Source organism: Cynara cardunculus, assembly GCF_001531365.2.
Source record: "Cynara cardunculus var. scolymus isolate 2C chromosome LG 2, CcrdV1, whole genome shotgun sequence".
Classification (NCBI taxonomy): domain Eukaryota; kingdom Viridiplantae; phylum Streptophyta; class Magnoliopsida; order Asterales; family Asteraceae; genus Cynara; species Cynara cardunculus.
The window spans coordinates 56097539-56113879 of record NC_037529.1 but is presented as its reverse complement, the minus strand read 5'-3'; the positions used below and the strand labels follow the sequence as shown (position 1 = coordinate 56113879).

At 36.4% G+C, this 16341-nt stretch overlaps 1 protein-coding gene across 1 annotated transcript in view; it reads left to right on the top strand.

Moving 5' to 3' along the window:
- LOC112506422 (pleiotropic drug resistance protein 3-like) overlaps positions 1–12297 on the top strand; it is a 34545-nt gene extending 22248 nt beyond the window's left edge. The window contains exons 7-24 of the mRNA XM_025110444.1: positions 608–661; positions 753–843; positions 1005–1306; positions 4042–4323; positions 4488–4801; positions 5036–5196; positions 5281–5384; positions 5884–6037; positions 6128–6259; positions 6510–6583; positions 6688–7020; positions 7113–7403; positions 10085–10168; positions 10302–10435; positions 10898–11125; positions 11284–11455; positions 11619–11873; positions 11942–12297. Of these exons, the coding sequence (XP_024966212.1) occupies positions 608–661; positions 753–843; positions 1005–1306; positions 4042–4323; positions 4488–4801; positions 5036–5196; positions 5281–5384; positions 5884–6037; positions 6128–6259; positions 6510–6583; positions 6688–7020; positions 7113–7403; positions 10085–10168; positions 10302–10435; positions 10898–11125; positions 11284–11455; positions 11619–11873; positions 11942–12208 (3432 nt within the window). The 3' untranslated portion in view covers positions 12209–12297. The remainder of the gene's footprint in view (positions 1–607; positions 662–752; positions 844–1004; positions 1307–4041; positions 4324–4487; positions 4802–5035; positions 5197–5280; positions 5385–5883; positions 6038–6127; positions 6260–6509; positions 6584–6687; positions 7021–7112; positions 7404–10084; positions 10169–10301; positions 10436–10897; positions 11126–11283; positions 11456–11618; positions 11874–11941) is intronic.
- The last annotated feature ends 4044 nt before the right edge of the window (positions 12298–16341 follow it).

The window sequence follows — 16341 nt, the reverse complement described above, 5'->3', positions numbered from 1 at the left end:
GATTGTAGGGTTAGGGTTAAAGGGCGCCGGCCGGCAGATTAGGGTTGAAGGGGGCGGCAGCAGCAGATTAGGGTTGAAGGGGGCAGCAGCAGCAGATTAGGGTTGAAGGGGGCAGCAGCAGCAGATTAGGGTTGAAGGGGGCGGCAGCAACAGATTAGGGTTGAAGGGCGCCGATTTTAGGGTTAGGGAGAAGGATCGATTTTAGGGTTAGGGTTAAGGTTAGGGTTAGGCTCTGATACCATATAAAACTTGATATTGATTGTATTGATTGAAAAATAATAATAATCTGATACACTTTATATAGGTAAAACTAATTACACTTTGGACCCTAGACAATATTAAAAATATAAACTAGACTAGTCGACTTAGTCTAACATTATTAGTGCAAAAGAAACCCTTTCTTAAATTTTGACTAGAAGCTCCTGAAACTTATGTTGGTCTTGTTTATAAAGTTATGTCTCTCAAAGTGAGAAAAGTCTAGTGTTTAAATTTTGAGAGATAAAGCCAATATAACATGGGACAAAGGGATCATATTTACCTGATTTGTGATAATATATAGTATTTGGCGATATTAATTGTCATACTCAACCACGTTTAATTTCCACAGGCAATTTCCATTGAAGGACAAAAGACTACTCTTCAGACAAACTACATCCTGAAGGTAATCCTTTTAGCTGCTCTGATCTTATATATTTTTCCGTGGTTGGATATGCATAATATGTTTATATCCTCACCATTATCATGTATTCCAGATTCTTGGCCTGGATATATGTGCTGATACAATGTTTGGAGATGCCATGAGGAGGGGAATCTCTGGTGGTCAGAAGAAAAGATTGACTACAGGTAACTTGTGCATATGATGATGCTATTGATGTTCACTATACATCAGCTCTATATGAAGAAGCCCATTGTCCATATTGGTCTACAATGTCGATGAGTACAAATGTACAATCGCAATTGCTACCTTCATGGATATGGAATCTAACTTGTATGGTTCTTTGCAGGGGAGATGATTGTTGGTCCCACGAAAGCTTTATTCATGGATGAAATATCAAATGGCTTAGACAGCTCCACTACGTATCAGATAATTGCTTGTCTTCAGCAGTTGGCACATATAACAGATGCTTCTGTACTCATTTCACTTCTTCAGCCATCACCAGAAGCATTTGATCTCTTTGATGACATTATGTTGATGGCTGAAGGGATGATTGTGTATCATGGATCTCGCAGTAATGTTCTAGAGTATTTTGAGGGTTTTGGTTTTAGGTGTCCCGAGAGAAAAGGTGTGGCTGACTTCCTCCAAGAGGTAATGTCCCATCTCATTAAAGTTTGTTACTTTCAGAAGATAAAATCAGATTATGCTAGCTTACACTTTGGCTTGTTAGCCTGGACCTGTTAAGACTACTATATTAAAGCATGTTTCTATATACAACACTTGGGAAATATTTCGAACTGTAACCTCGTACAGTTACATGGTATTAGAGCTTTAGGTTGTCACCTGGGAGGGCCTAGAACATTTCAAGCAGCATTTCACTGCCTTTGGCCAACATAGCCTTTGGTTCAGACTTTTGGTGCAAAGTATCCTTCTGCATCTCCTTTATTCTGTTTTCCTGTCATCAGTCTTCAACTGCAATTGTTGCAGCTTCCCTAGCCTGAGCCATCGCAATTTGAAGTTTTCCAAGGCACCGCCAATAGTTGTCACCTCCAAATCCGTCATCGCACTCTCTAGGAACCATCTGTGGTGTTGTGACCTGGATCTAACGCAGCTGGAACCTCCTATGCCCCGACAGGGTCCCCATCAACATCAGAGCAGTTATCAAGAGTCAGATGTCCATTTGCCATCACACCTCTGATCTGCCTCGTCTTACCTTGTTGTTTCCTTGGGTATTACTAGGTTAATGCGTCTAAACCCTGTAGAATCCAAGTGGAGCTTGTTGATGTTGTTCGATAGAGTACATTTCTTGAGTATTAACAACAAAGACTTAAGAGGCTCATTAAAGGAATAATTTGTGTAAGGCTTTGTTAATCCGCAAGTACAAAATAGTATTGCTAGTGGGTTACACACTAATAATCCTCCTGCCATATAACAAAGTCACTAATGAACTTTGTGTATACCAAGTGTAAAAGTAGATCTATTATTTGGAAAGTTGAGAAAGATAAAAGAGGGAATTGCTTCAAAAAATGTTTTAGGAGATTAATCTTGAAGTTGCTAAATTTTATGCAAATAAGGGAAGTTAAAGTAAGAATTCCTAGTTATTTTTGTGATGTGGTAGCTCAACAAGTAGTTATAGATTGGTTGCTCCTGTCACAAAATTTCAATGTAAAGACGGCTTTTGAAAAAATATGTTTTTTTTTATTAAAAGACAGCATTTGAAAGATAAGTCAATGCAAAAGATAACTGGAGGTAAAATAAATATGGAAAAGTTCTCACCTATTAAGAACATTTTGCCAAAAAGGACAAAGTCCTATGTTTGCATCAACATGAATAAACAAAACCATCTGGTTGATTAACTTTGAATGTTTGACCAACTTTTGAATGAAATGAACCAAGATGCTCCTAGCCCTATTCCCCAAATGGTGTAGTCTTATACCTCTTGTCATAGTCCTACACTTCACACAACCTAACCCTATGCTTGTGCAACAATCTAAATCCATCTTCTCCATTTGTAAGGATAAACCCAAATGATTTTCCCAGCAACACTTGCTCCTTAACTCATATTCAGATCCTCAATGAAGATCTCAATTGAATGCTTGTTGAATATTGATTACTTCTTGAACAAGTTGTCCCATATTTTTCTTTACTCTTGTAACATCCTATGATTAATACTCACTTAAAAAGCTATATATGACTATTGCGCCTGGTCTGCCTCCAATATTCCTCCGACAAATCTCCATGACATGCAGCAGCTCCTTTATGACCTTTAAGAGCTCTACCTTTATCAGAAGCTTCTAAGCTTCTCCCATGCTAGTTGCTATTTTAATCGGTATCCTAGGCCTCCAACGAGGTGCGCCAAACCTCTCATGGCCTTACCACTTTAATCCACCTCTGTCTAAATCTCTCTTCCACCCATAGACCTTGCCAGACTTATTCGTAAACGTAACTCCGGTCTGTTAGCTACCCTTTGAAGCTCCTAGTGTTTTGCTAAAACTTAATGGTTCTCCAAAGTCTCACCATAGCTTCACTAAGAACTTCCATTGCACATGAAAATTTTAGCTTTACAAGTGTGGAGTCCAGGTACTATTCTACCATTCTTGAAAGTTCAAGGTTCTTCTGTCAGTCCCATAAAGCCTGAAGAGTGAAGACCATAGTGTCATCACCAGATACTAATATCAAAATTCAAGAATTTCAAGGAGCATTTTGTTTTCTATGAAATTCTAGAGAAATTTGTCATATTGTTTAACTTCAAGGGGTATTCTGTAAATCCTTGTTCCAGCTTTTTCTGATCCTTGCTGCTGTAGGACAACCACCTTGCACCTGTTCTGGTCATTGCAGCAACCTCACCTGCGACAACATTTGATGACCTGTTAGATCACCTATGAACCTAGAGACCACCTGTCAGAACCATACTTGCTATAACTCGGAATGATTCGGTGTAATACCAGCTCAACTTTCCAGGCATCTTTCGAACCATCACCAATTGTCCAACCATTTTATTGCTTCTCCAGTTTGATTTCAGCAAGAGTCATTAGAGGAACAAGCCAGCTAGGAGGAGAAACCGTTTAAATGCCTTGACCTTTTAGGCACATATTCCAACCTGCTGATTTCTTAATGCAGCCTGTCAGTCTGCCCACAGCTTTTGTCAGTATTTTCTGTTTCAGTTTTGAAAACATGCTCTGATTTTGTTTTCTTGTTCCAAATGGTTGATAACTGTTCTCCAACCAGCCATTCATGCATGTCCACTACTGTACGTCTGTACCGTATATTCCTGTTTACGTGCAGTGATATACAACACTAGGAAAACAATTTCCAAATTGCATAGCATAATTGATTATCATGTTCTTGCTTCTTTAGCTAGTTATGCAATACGGATTGATTAACAGGTTGTCTCAAGAAAAGATCAAGCAAAGTATTGGTGCCGAACTGAACAAGCATATAGTTATGTATCAGTGCAGAACTTATCCATGAAATTTAAGGAATCTAATTTGGGAACAGAAGTAAATGAGGATATCTCCAAACCTTTTACTAGATTGCCGAGCCATGAGAATGCCATCTCCTGCAACGTGTATTCGCTTTCTAAATGGTCTCTTTTTAGAGCTTGCATGTCAAGAGAGATCCTTCTCATGAAGAGGAATTCTTTTGTCTACATCTTCAAATTCATCCAGGTACAGATCACTCTTTCTTCGGGTATTTGAATCTACCTTATTCTACACGTTCATTGTAATATTAGTATTACCATTATTTGGCAATAGACTCGTACCCTTCATGTGAAAAGTTCATTTTCTATTACCTTATTAAATGTCCAGTTATGTGGGTTACTTTTTTGCAGCTCCTCATAATTGCATTAATCACAATGACTGTATTCTTTCGAACAAGATTGAAGGTTGATGTCCTTGATGCGAATTATTATCTCGGTTCACTTTTCTATGCACTTGTGATTCTTCTAGTTGATGGGTTCCCAGAATTGTCTATGACGGTGGCAAGACTTTCAGTTTTCTATAAACAGCGGGACATGTACTTCTACCCTGCTTGGGCATATGCGATTCCTGCATCCATTCTTAAGATTCCGTTGTCAATGGTGACAGCCATTATTTGGACGAGTCTCACTTATTATGTTATTGGATACAGCCCTGAACCAGAAAGGTGAGCATCTTGTAAATTATTTCATCATTCTCTTCAATCTATCTCTGTTTCCATAAGAGACTGTCATCTATAAACATATTTGACAAGTCGGTGACGTAATGGATTCTTTTTGGGATAGCTTCGAGATCATAGTAGCAACCTGGTTCATTTTCCTCTAAAGTTAACATATACTGAAATTATCCGTCAGAAACTACAATACTACAATGTACTTTTACTGTTGCATGTGCTTTATAGGTTTTTCCGTCAGCTAGTGCTATTATTCGCGATGCACTTCACGTCTATATCCATGTTCCGGTTCTTTGCATCATTGTTTCGAACTGTGGTTGCTTCTACAACTGCAGGCAGTATATCATTTTTGTTTCTGTTGTCATTTGGTGGCTTCATTTTACCATACAGTAAGTTCCCTGTATTTTTCTCTACTTGATATATACCCCTGTAAAGACTTACTGATCATACTCCGGAATGGAAACTTGTTGCAGCTTCCATGCCAGCTTGGTTGAAGTGGGGATTTTGGCTTTCTCCACTGTCATATGGTGAAATAGGCCTCACATTGAATGAATTCCTTTCTCCTAGATGGAACAAGGTAAATCAGTAAAACCCTTATTTGATTTTTGAACAACTTAACAATCCAGATGGATTTTGCCAATGGCAAGCTTTCCAATATTTATCCCAGGGAAGTGTTGGGTCATTCATTGATCGATAGTTGCATTTCTTTCTAGCAGAATAGTATGTACAACCCTCTTGGACGACATGATTTCTGACAATTAAATATGACAGCATAACGCAATCTCTGTTGTGGATGCATAATCAGAATTGATTTTAATTTCATCCTTTATCTTGGCTTCCTGACTTTGTATAAAAATGAATTTCTGGTTGAATTTCCACATTTGATCTTTCCTTCTATCATTATTACATATCAATGGCGTTGCAATCTTCTTGTGACAAGTAAAGTCTGGATGAATAACATGTGTTATCTCTGTCTCGTGGATTATATGCTAGTTTCAGTGTGTCACGGGTCATTAATGAAGAGAATGTATATACTCATTGGTGTGCTATTCATTATAATTAATTTTCCCAAGGAGGTGATGCCTACAAACACAACCATAGGGCTACAAATACTTCAAAGCCGTGGGTTAAACTTTGATGGATACTATTTCTGGATATCACTTGGTGCCTTGTTCAGTTTTGCGATGTTATTCAACATAGGCTTCATCTTGGCTTTAAGCTACTTGAAGGGTAACTTCATCTTTCTAGTATTAAAAGTCGACTTTAAATGTAAAGAGTGCCTTTTTTTAAATTTATTAATTATGTTATTTAATACTTCAGCTCCAGGTACTCGAGCCATCATTTCAAAGGAAAAGTTGTATCAAGTATATGAAAGTGAAGGATCCAAAAACCATACTCAGAGGGATAAAACAACTAAAAATTCCAGTACTGATGTCTCAAAGCCTTATGAAGGTTAGGATATTTTCTTTTTGCTGTGCCACATTTCTGTTTCATTTTTCAATGGTATATACATGGCTATATTCTCATGCCTCAACAGTTAGAGACCAGTTCTTAGAACTTTCCAGTTTAATTTATAAATATAACTGTGGGTGCAAGACTTGAAATTATGTCATTTGCACTATATGGGACTTTGAATCTGATTTTGGAGTAGAGGGTGCCTGTTGTGCATCAATAGATACTTATTCATCCTCTTATCTTACAGGAAATATGGTGTTGCCTTTTGAACCGCTAACAATTACCTTTCAAGATCTACAGTACCATGTCGTGCCCCCACCGGTAATTGGTCAAAGTTATCTTACTTACCTAAGTTATAAGTATTTAATATCTGTTGCTCAAATTATGTTACAGTTGACTGTTTTTTCCTGTTGATATGATGTTAGGAAATGAGAGAGCATGGGTTCACTGGAAAGAGACTTGAATTACTTAGCGATATCACAGGGGGTTTCAGACCTGGTGTTCTTACAGCATTGATGGGTGTAAGTGGTGCTGGTAAAACAACACTTCTTGACGTTCTTGCTGGAAGGAAAACCAGTGGCATTGTTGAAGGAGAGATTAAGATAGGAGGGTATCCTAAAGTCCAAGAAACCTTTGCTAGGATTTCAGGTTACTGTGAGCAAACTGATATACACTCTCCCCAAATTACAGTTGAAGAATCAGTGATATTTTCTGCTTGGCTCCGTCTTCAGCCTGAAATTGATTCAAAAACTAAATATGTATGAAATATCTCTATCGAATGTTTACACAGACATTGTTTTGTCAATAATCTTTGGTAACTGGATGCAACTTTTTTTGATGGCATGTACAGAAGTTCATTGAAGAAATTCTGGAAATAGTTGAGCTTTATGCCATAAAAGATGCCTTGGTTGGCATTCCTGGGGTTAGTGGTCTATCAACAGAGCAGCGTAAGCGGCTCACAATTGCTGTGGAAGTCATTGCTAATCCTTCTATCATATTCATGGATGAACCTACAACAGGGTTGGATGCCAGATCAGCTGCCATTGTCATGCGGGCTGTGAAGAATATTGTCGATACAGGAAGAACAATTGTCTGTACCATTCACCAACCAAGCATTGACATATTTGAGGCCTTTGATGAGGTATATGTTGAGTATATGGTATCATGGTTACAATCACTTGGATCATGTATCAATTACACTTCCGAAATACTATATTTTGACCTGTTATAGCCTTGAGTTTCACGAAATAAGTATTGGGATAATCCAAGAAGTCACTAGTATTAAACTCGAGTATATCGCGCCTTAGACCAAGCGTTTTATATATTTATATGAGAGATCGACAGTTACAGGTAGTTATACGGTAAAGACTTTTGGAGAATATGAATTTATAGATTGTCGTGTTGATTAATTACAATACAGGGAAGATATATATATATATATACATATATATATATACACAGAAAAGTGAGAAAAGAGAAGGACTATTCTAAAGCAACTCCCTGTTGGAGTCTAACTCGCTATTGGAGTCTATCTATAACAACTTAGCACCTTTCCTCATATTCATATTTGTCTACACTCCCCCTTAAGCTGGATGGTACATATTATACAATCCAAGCTTGCCGTTCAGCTTATCAAAGGAAGGCAAATTCAGTGCCTTAGTGAGATGTCAGCCACCTGTTGAGTTGTAGAAATGTAGGAAATCTTCAGAATTCCCTTTTCGATCTTCTCCTTAATGAAATGTCTGCCAACTTCCACATGTTTAGTCCTATCATGATGAACAGGATTATGTGTCATTGAAATAGCAGCTTTATTGTCACATCAGATAAGCATCGGCTGCTTTACAGGGACCCTTAGCTCCCTTAACGATCTTCTTAGCCAGAGAGCTTCACATATACCTAGAGCAGTGGACCTCAATTCGGCTTCAGCCCTGCTTCTTGAGACCACTCCTTGTTTCTTACTTCGCCAAGTAACCAGGTTTCCAAACACATAGGAACAATACCCTGAGGTAGATCGCCAATCACATAGAGAGCTTACCCAACTTGCATCAGTAAAGACTTCAATTCTTCAATCTTCCTGTTTTTTAAATATCAATCTGTGGCTTGAGATATCTTAGTATTTGGTGGACTGCATCAAGATGGCACTAGGATGGTGAGTGCATGAATTGGCTCACGTAGTTGACTACAAATGTGATGTCGGGCCTGGTATGTGCTAGATAAATCAGTCGACCAATGAGGTGCTGAAATCTCCCCCTGTCGACTGGAACCGTAGATGTAGCATTTGGTTTGAGGTTAGGTTCAATAGGAGTAGATGTTGGTCGAGAGCCCAACATCCTGGTCTCTTTCAGCAAGTCCAAAGTATACTTCCGTTGAGACAAGCTAATCGTAGATTTACATCCTGCAATCTCCATACCCAAGAAATACCAGAGTGTGCCAAGATCTTTCATTTCAAAAGATTTGGCTAGATGAGCTTCAATTTTGGTTATGGTGATGGCATGGTTTCCTGTAATGATGATATCATCCACATAAAAATAAAGATAGCAATCTTACCATGCTCATGAAGATAGAAGAGAGTATGATCGGCATGGGCTTGGAGATATCCAAATTGTTTAACCGTGGAATTGAAGTGATCGAACCATGCCTTAGGTGACTGTTTCAAGCCATAGATTGCTTGCTTAAGTCGACACACCTTATTGGGGTTGTGGGGTCGTGAAAACCTGGGGGCAAGTCCATGTAAACTTCCCCTTTGAGCTTGCCATTAAGGAACGCATTTTTCACGTCGAGTTGATAGAGAAGCCAATCATAATTGGCAACAAGTGACAATAGAACCCGAACAGTATTAATCGTCGCCATGGGAGCAAAAGTCTCTTGATAATCGATCCCATATGTTTGTGTGTAGCTATGCTATTAATTGCGGCGCAATATCGATTAGCGGACAAATGCCAAATAGCGGTCTAAATAGCGTTCCAATAATAGCGGCACAATTGACCACTAAGACAAATTAGTTTCTTTAATATCTGAAAGCGCAAAAGGGAAAAGTGACAAAAGAAACAACTCATCTGCCTGTGTTGCAGAATAGATGGCATTAGCTAGAGATACACTAAGACACCTCTTCTGTTATGTAAACATTACTTCCCAGTACGATTTTTTTTCATTTCCAACGCCATCGCACCTGCTAAGTCCACATTAAAAATGTTCATCTTTTAGATTATTAGTTTAAGGTTTAGAATATTCTATTTATGCTGATGTTCTTTCTCTTTAGGGTGACAAGCAACACTAACGCAAGGTAATACCATGCCCTTTATATTTCTCGGACAAGCTTCTCTTCATTAATGATCTATTGGGAAGATAGAAAAACTTACAGAAAGTCATATGACTATTTAAGTTATATATTCTTTTTCTGTGACTAAGTAGTTTATAAGTTGGTAACAGTGATTCTATTGACAAAGATGTTGTGTAATGCAATGTAAGCACACCATTCATGTCATGGAGCTTAAGCAATTTATGTTTTCTATTTGCTGCACCTCTTTGTGATTTCTTGTGGGTTCATTTTTTGCCTATTCAAAGTAGCTTCGATGAAATGCTTCTTGTTGTTGTATCGGAGACAACTATGGAATCAAAAAGATTATGTTTGATTCAGTAATAGGATAAATATCTGGATGTTTGCCAAATAGAATTGTAACGGATTTAGTAGGTCTAAATCATTCAATTACAAGTCACATGTCTTTGAATGTATGTTATTGCAATCATTTTCTTTGATACTATTTTTCTTGCTTTAGTTTGATATAACAAAACTTATCTATTGTCCTATTAATGTTCCTGCAGTTAATCCTTTTGAAAAGTGGTGGACGTATGATATACTGTGGACCACTGGGTCGCCATTCAAGTAGTGTCATTGAATACCTCGAGGTTAGCTGACCTCAAAACAGATGCACATTTTTAGATATATATCATCCCTCTTTTGTTGTTAATCATGATTTTTTTGCCTCTAATAATGGACAATTGATGCATCTTACATCCACCTGAAATGTATTTGAAACAGAGCATCCCCGGGGTGCCCAAGATTAGAGACAACTATAATCCAGCAACATGGATGTTAGAGGTTACTTCGGCATCAATGGAGGCTGAACTTGGAGTTGATTTTGCAAAAATATATTCTACTTCGGCTTTGTACAAGTAAGTTCCACTTTTAAACACCATTTCTGTTTTGGATTCTCCAAATTTTGGCTTTATTGTAACTTTAATGAACATCCAAATCCTGCTTTCAGTGTTTCTTAAGATGTTTGTTTAGATGCAACAGTAAATCTACATTATTTTCTTGGCAACTTTCTTCTCATACTCGTTGATTTCATCACTCTTTTTTCTTGCAACAGTAAATTTATTGGTGTTTATATTTTTTTCATCGAATTCCACAGATGGATGGAGTTTTGTTTCATACTCTTCTGCTGTAGGATTTAAACACAGGTGTCTGCGCTGCCCCCTGCAGATGTATTTCTAATTATAGGAAACTTAAATGATCTTTTGAGGGTTCTGCATGTAGCACATTTGAAGCATTTTAACTCTTAAATTACATTTGTCTGCAAATATATGCTTTGAGAATTTGATCAGTTACTTTGATTTGTTTTTGTATTATGTTAGGAGCAATAAAGAGGTAGTAAACACATTAAGTAAACCACCTCCTGGTTCAAAAGAGTTGTATTTTCCAACGCGCTTCCCACAAAATGGTTGGGGCCAGTTCAAGGCATGCCTATGGAAACAACGCTTATCATATTGGAGAAGTCCTTCATACAACTTGATGCGTTCCCTGCATATGCTCTTTGCATCGTTTATTTTCGGGTTACTCTTCTGGGATCAAGGGAGGAAAATGTAAGTTAAACCATGTGCATTCCTTTCATTATTTTTGCATAATTTGATGCCTAATGCTCCTGAATGCATTTTTTTTAAGATTATCATTCCCTAAATCTCAACTCCTTTATACTTCCTTTTAAAATATACCTGATATATATTATCCTTCCATGCGACAGACATAACCAGCAGAGTTTATTTAATATTCTTGCTTCGATGTACTCTGCTGTACTGTTCTGTGGCATAAACAACTCGTCTTCAGTCCTACCATATGTTTCCATGGAGCGAACCGTTGTATATCGAGAAAGATTTTCTGGGATGTATGCATCATGGGCTTATGCTCTTGCACAGGTTCGAAATCCCTTCTTTTCTACTTATTATATCTAATACACATAACAAGGCTTCTAAAATCTATCTTCTCCTAGGGTGTTAGAAATCACAGAATCTGAAGCAGATTAGTGATTTTTAGAGGAGTTTTGTATAATACTTAAAAAAAAATTGATTTATCTTGTAGGTGGCAATCGAGTTCCCCTATCTTTTCGCCCAATCACTTGCATTCACCTGCATCACATATCCTATGATCGGGTATTATTGGTCAATCTACAAGGTTTTCTGGTATTTCTATGCATTCTTGTGCACATTGATGTACTTCACCTATTTGGGCATGCTGCTTGTTGCAATCACACCAAACTTTCCTGTAGCTGCTATTCTACAATCTACATTTTACACCATGTTTAACTTGTTTGGTGGATTTTTAATTCCTAAACCGGTAAGTTCCTGTTGACTCAAGTTGATTATGTTTGGTTTCATGGAACTTATTATTTTGGTTTGCTGCAGAAAATTCCGGGGTGGTGGATATGGTTGTATTATGCAACTCCTACTTCATGGTCGCTTAACGCAATGCTTACTTCTCAATATGGTGATGTGACGAAGGAGATTGTGGTTTTTGGGGAAACTAAACGTGTCGAAGCTTTCTTAAGAGATTACTTTGGGTATCATCATGATGAGTTGCCGATAGCGTTCATTCTTCTTGCACTATACCCTATTGTTCTTGCTTCGCTATTTGCGTATTGTATAGCCAAACTCAACTTCCAAAGAAGGTAAATTAAGTAACAAGTATGTGTGAATATAATAGATTGTAACAAAAGTGAATAATAACTTCACAATTCTATCTTCACTTGGATTTCTTCTTCTATAGTTGTTCATCATCCGATAACGATCATGTCCGGACTAGAGATGTGTAAAAACACATTCTCACGGATTCTTTGGCTATGTTTAGCAAACTAGCTGATAAGTTAGTTGTTAACTGAAAAGTTGACAGTATACTTTTTGTTGGCTGATAAAGTAGTTTGGCTCATAAACTAATATTCTTTGGTATGATAAAGTAGTTATTGGCTCATAAACTAATATTCTTTGGTAGAAATTTGTTGTAAGCTGTAATCTAAATAACAGTATAAATTAACTTAAAAAGAACCTGTCAAAAAGTTAGTTGGAAAAAAAAAAGATGTGGCTTATTTAAATGTCGTTTGAAGTGATTTTTCAAATAACTAGTTTATAGCTAAGAAAATGTGACTTGTTTAATAAGCTAGCTTATAATTGTCAAACATGACCTTTAACCAATTTACCGGGGTCCTATTGGAAACTGTTTTTATGGGGAAAAAGTTGTGACTAATTTAATTTTATTTTAGTAATATTTTAAATAAGTTTAACATTCATTTACTTTTTTTAATAAATTAGTGTTTTATAATTTGTGAATCAAATAAATTTATCGTTAAATTTTTATTCACTAACTTATTCTAGAAATACTTTATTTACACAAATCAAATATTGTATTTGTCAAGCACTAAAATATAAGAAATTGGGCTTTAAGAACACAAATAGTTAAGCTCTGAAATTGTTTTGATTTGTGTGAATAAACCATCGACTCAAGACACATATTTATAGGAAAAGAGTAAAATGGTCCAAACAAGACAAAAAAATGATAATGGGCCTTGCAACCATGCCCATAACCAATTTACCTTTAAAAAATGTAATTGGTGGGACTCTTACACCTTTTATAACCGGTTCCAAGCTTCAGGCCCACTTGTGCATCTCCGGTCTTGACCTACATGAATATACGATTATTGGACATTAAACACTGAAATAACATTGTTATCTTGTTCACACTACTTAAGTTATTCTTAACATCCGGTTTAATATGGATAAAGAGATTTAGGGGCCGTTTACTAAATACTTACCCGGTAAGTGTGGATCGGGTAACTTTTTTCACCTAATGCATATGGCAAGGGCTGAAAATCTTACCCGGTAAGAACGATGATAGGGATAGAGAGTCTTACCCGGTAAGTGATGGTGAGGACTCTTACCCAGGTGAGCTTTTACCAGGTAAATTGTTGCATACGATATTGTTTAATGTACTGCAATCTTATCTTGACTCCTATCGGTAAGCGTTTACCGAGTAAGTTTCTAGGTAGACAGCCCCTTACTCAGATTAATAGTGAAACAACATTAACAAGGGTTGAATGTGTGGAGCCCAATGATTAGGAAATGTAATGAACGATGTAGATAATACATTATTATATTTTACAGTAATTGTATTGAGTTGAAATAATTACTGAAACCTAATAATATTATAGTATAGTAAATTTATTTTGATTGATAATTATATGTAAGGGTGACTATAATGGATTTGTTTCACCGAACTGAATTCATGAAGAGTGTTGTATGTGTAAAACAAATATTATTACAATATGTTTACATTGAGGTTGAAATAATTGAAAAAAAAAATCAATGAACATCTATTTATGTATGTAGAGTTAGGATCATATAAGAAATTTTCATTTATGTATAGTGAACTCATTTTATTTGCACCAAATATATGGACAGTAAAAAATTATGTAATTGTATGGACGGGGTAAAAGGAAAGGAGTTCAAAAGCAATGCTTGTGGTTGATAACCAGATTAGTTTGGTGTTGAAAATACAAAAATGAGGTATGTGTTACAACATATGAAGCGTGCTATATGCATACGTCATATATGACTCCATATATACATGAGCACGAGTTGAGATCATATGTTATTTTGGTATGTGACGTATAACTGATGGTTAACCAAGACTCCTATTAGTATGGTACGTGTCTAGCTGGGGTTAGTATGATGTAAGGTTTTTCGGACTGTCCATATGGGCACAACAGTAATGGGTATGGTTATGGTTTGGTTATACCTCGATGATGAGATCTTGATATGAAATGTGTTTTCATAAGCATTGTTATATGATGTATTTGTACACAAGCACACAGTCTCACTAAATATATTTCGGCTTATTTAAGTGTATGCATGTCTTAGATAAGATACTTCCATGTTGGTGTGCTCTTGTCTCTCCTAGCATTCAGATGATACAAAATTTCAAAGGTCTCGTTTGGTTCAACAGAAGCACAAATCAAGCTTTCCAGGAACATGCATATACCATTTTGATATTAGTTCTTCAGTATATCTCACTTTAAAGTAGAGTATGAGAATGAAATGTAGGAAGAATTATTTTTATGATGATAGAAATTCAACAATGGTTTTATGGACACATGATCATAATGGAGACCTAACCCTTTGCACCATTTATACATACATCATGAAGTTGCATTCACATTTATACATACATCATGAAGTTGCATTCTTTTATCTTGATAAATGATGATGGTCATGCAAGTTGATCCTACATCCATATCTTAAAATTGAAAGTCTTTCAAACTACAAAGCACAAAGGTACAACTCCATCAATAAATGGTTGTCCTCCACACACACACACACACTTACACACACACATATATATATATATATATATATAGGGAAGGATTCAAACGAGAACCCTTGTGATTTACGAGAATACGAGAACAACCCAATAACCGTATATTGTGATAAAATATAAAATTAAAAGATTTTTAAAACTAAAATTGAAATTTAAAAAGATTCAGAAAATATTAAACTTAAAAGGGTAATAATGGAAATGATATTATAAAATCTTTTAATACGATTACATCATCATGATTATCATTATCTAATAAACAGTTAATCATGTGATATGGGTGTGATAATCATGTGATTATCACACAATTATCACATTATCGCTTATATCAACACGATTTGGTGTGATTTGGGTGTGATAATCATGTGATTATCACACAATTATCACATTATCGCTTATATCAACACGATTTGGTGTGATTTGGGTGTGATTATCACACAATTATCACAAGGTTTCCGCTCGGCTAGGGTTAACTTAGAAAATCGACTACCGATTTGGTGTGATATGAGTGTGATAATCATGTGATATCACTATCATAACAACACACTCGATTTGATCATAGTTTCGATCGGTTAGGATTAGATGATCACACATTTATCATAACAATTACGAGCGAAATCTACTAAACGATTTGGTGTGATATGGGTGTGATAACCATGTGATATCACTATTGTAACATCACTTGCGCACTCAATTTGATCATGGTTTCGATCGGTTAGGGTTAGACAATCACACATTTATCACAACGATTACTCATGGTTTCGATCGGTTAGGGTTAGACAATCACACATTTATCACAACGATTACTCATGGTTTCGATAGGTTATGGTTACACTTGATTGATCATGGTTTCGACAGGTTATGGTTACACAATTATCACAAGGGGAGAGAAGAGAGTGGAAAAAACGTGCAGGAAAAATAGGGATAATTATGACTAATTAAAATAAAATAAAATTTATAAAAATTAATTAATTACATTACTGCTCTTATTAATTTATTTATATTTAATATAAGTTAATTTATTAATTAAAAAAGTTTGAGGTTATTGGATTGTTCTCGCATTCTCATAAATCACAGGGGTTCTCGTTTGAACCTCCACCTATATATATATGTGTGTGTATATATATATATATATATATATGTTGATCCTCTCTCTCAGTGATTTGATGATAATCCCTTTTACCTTACACGAAGTATTTATGTTTCTGTCTTTTCAGTTCCAGCGATCATCACTGAGTCTGTTCAGTGATCGCTGAAGAACTTGTAATGTAAATCCATTTGCGACAGTGATACTTCAAGAAGACAAAACTCACACCAAAGAACTTTCAACAAAAGTCAAAGACTGAAACTGAAGATTAGAGACTGGCGAGTAGAGGTGGCCAAAAATCGGTCCCGGGCCGGGCCATAACCGGTTACGGCCGGTCCCGATCAAGACAAAAAC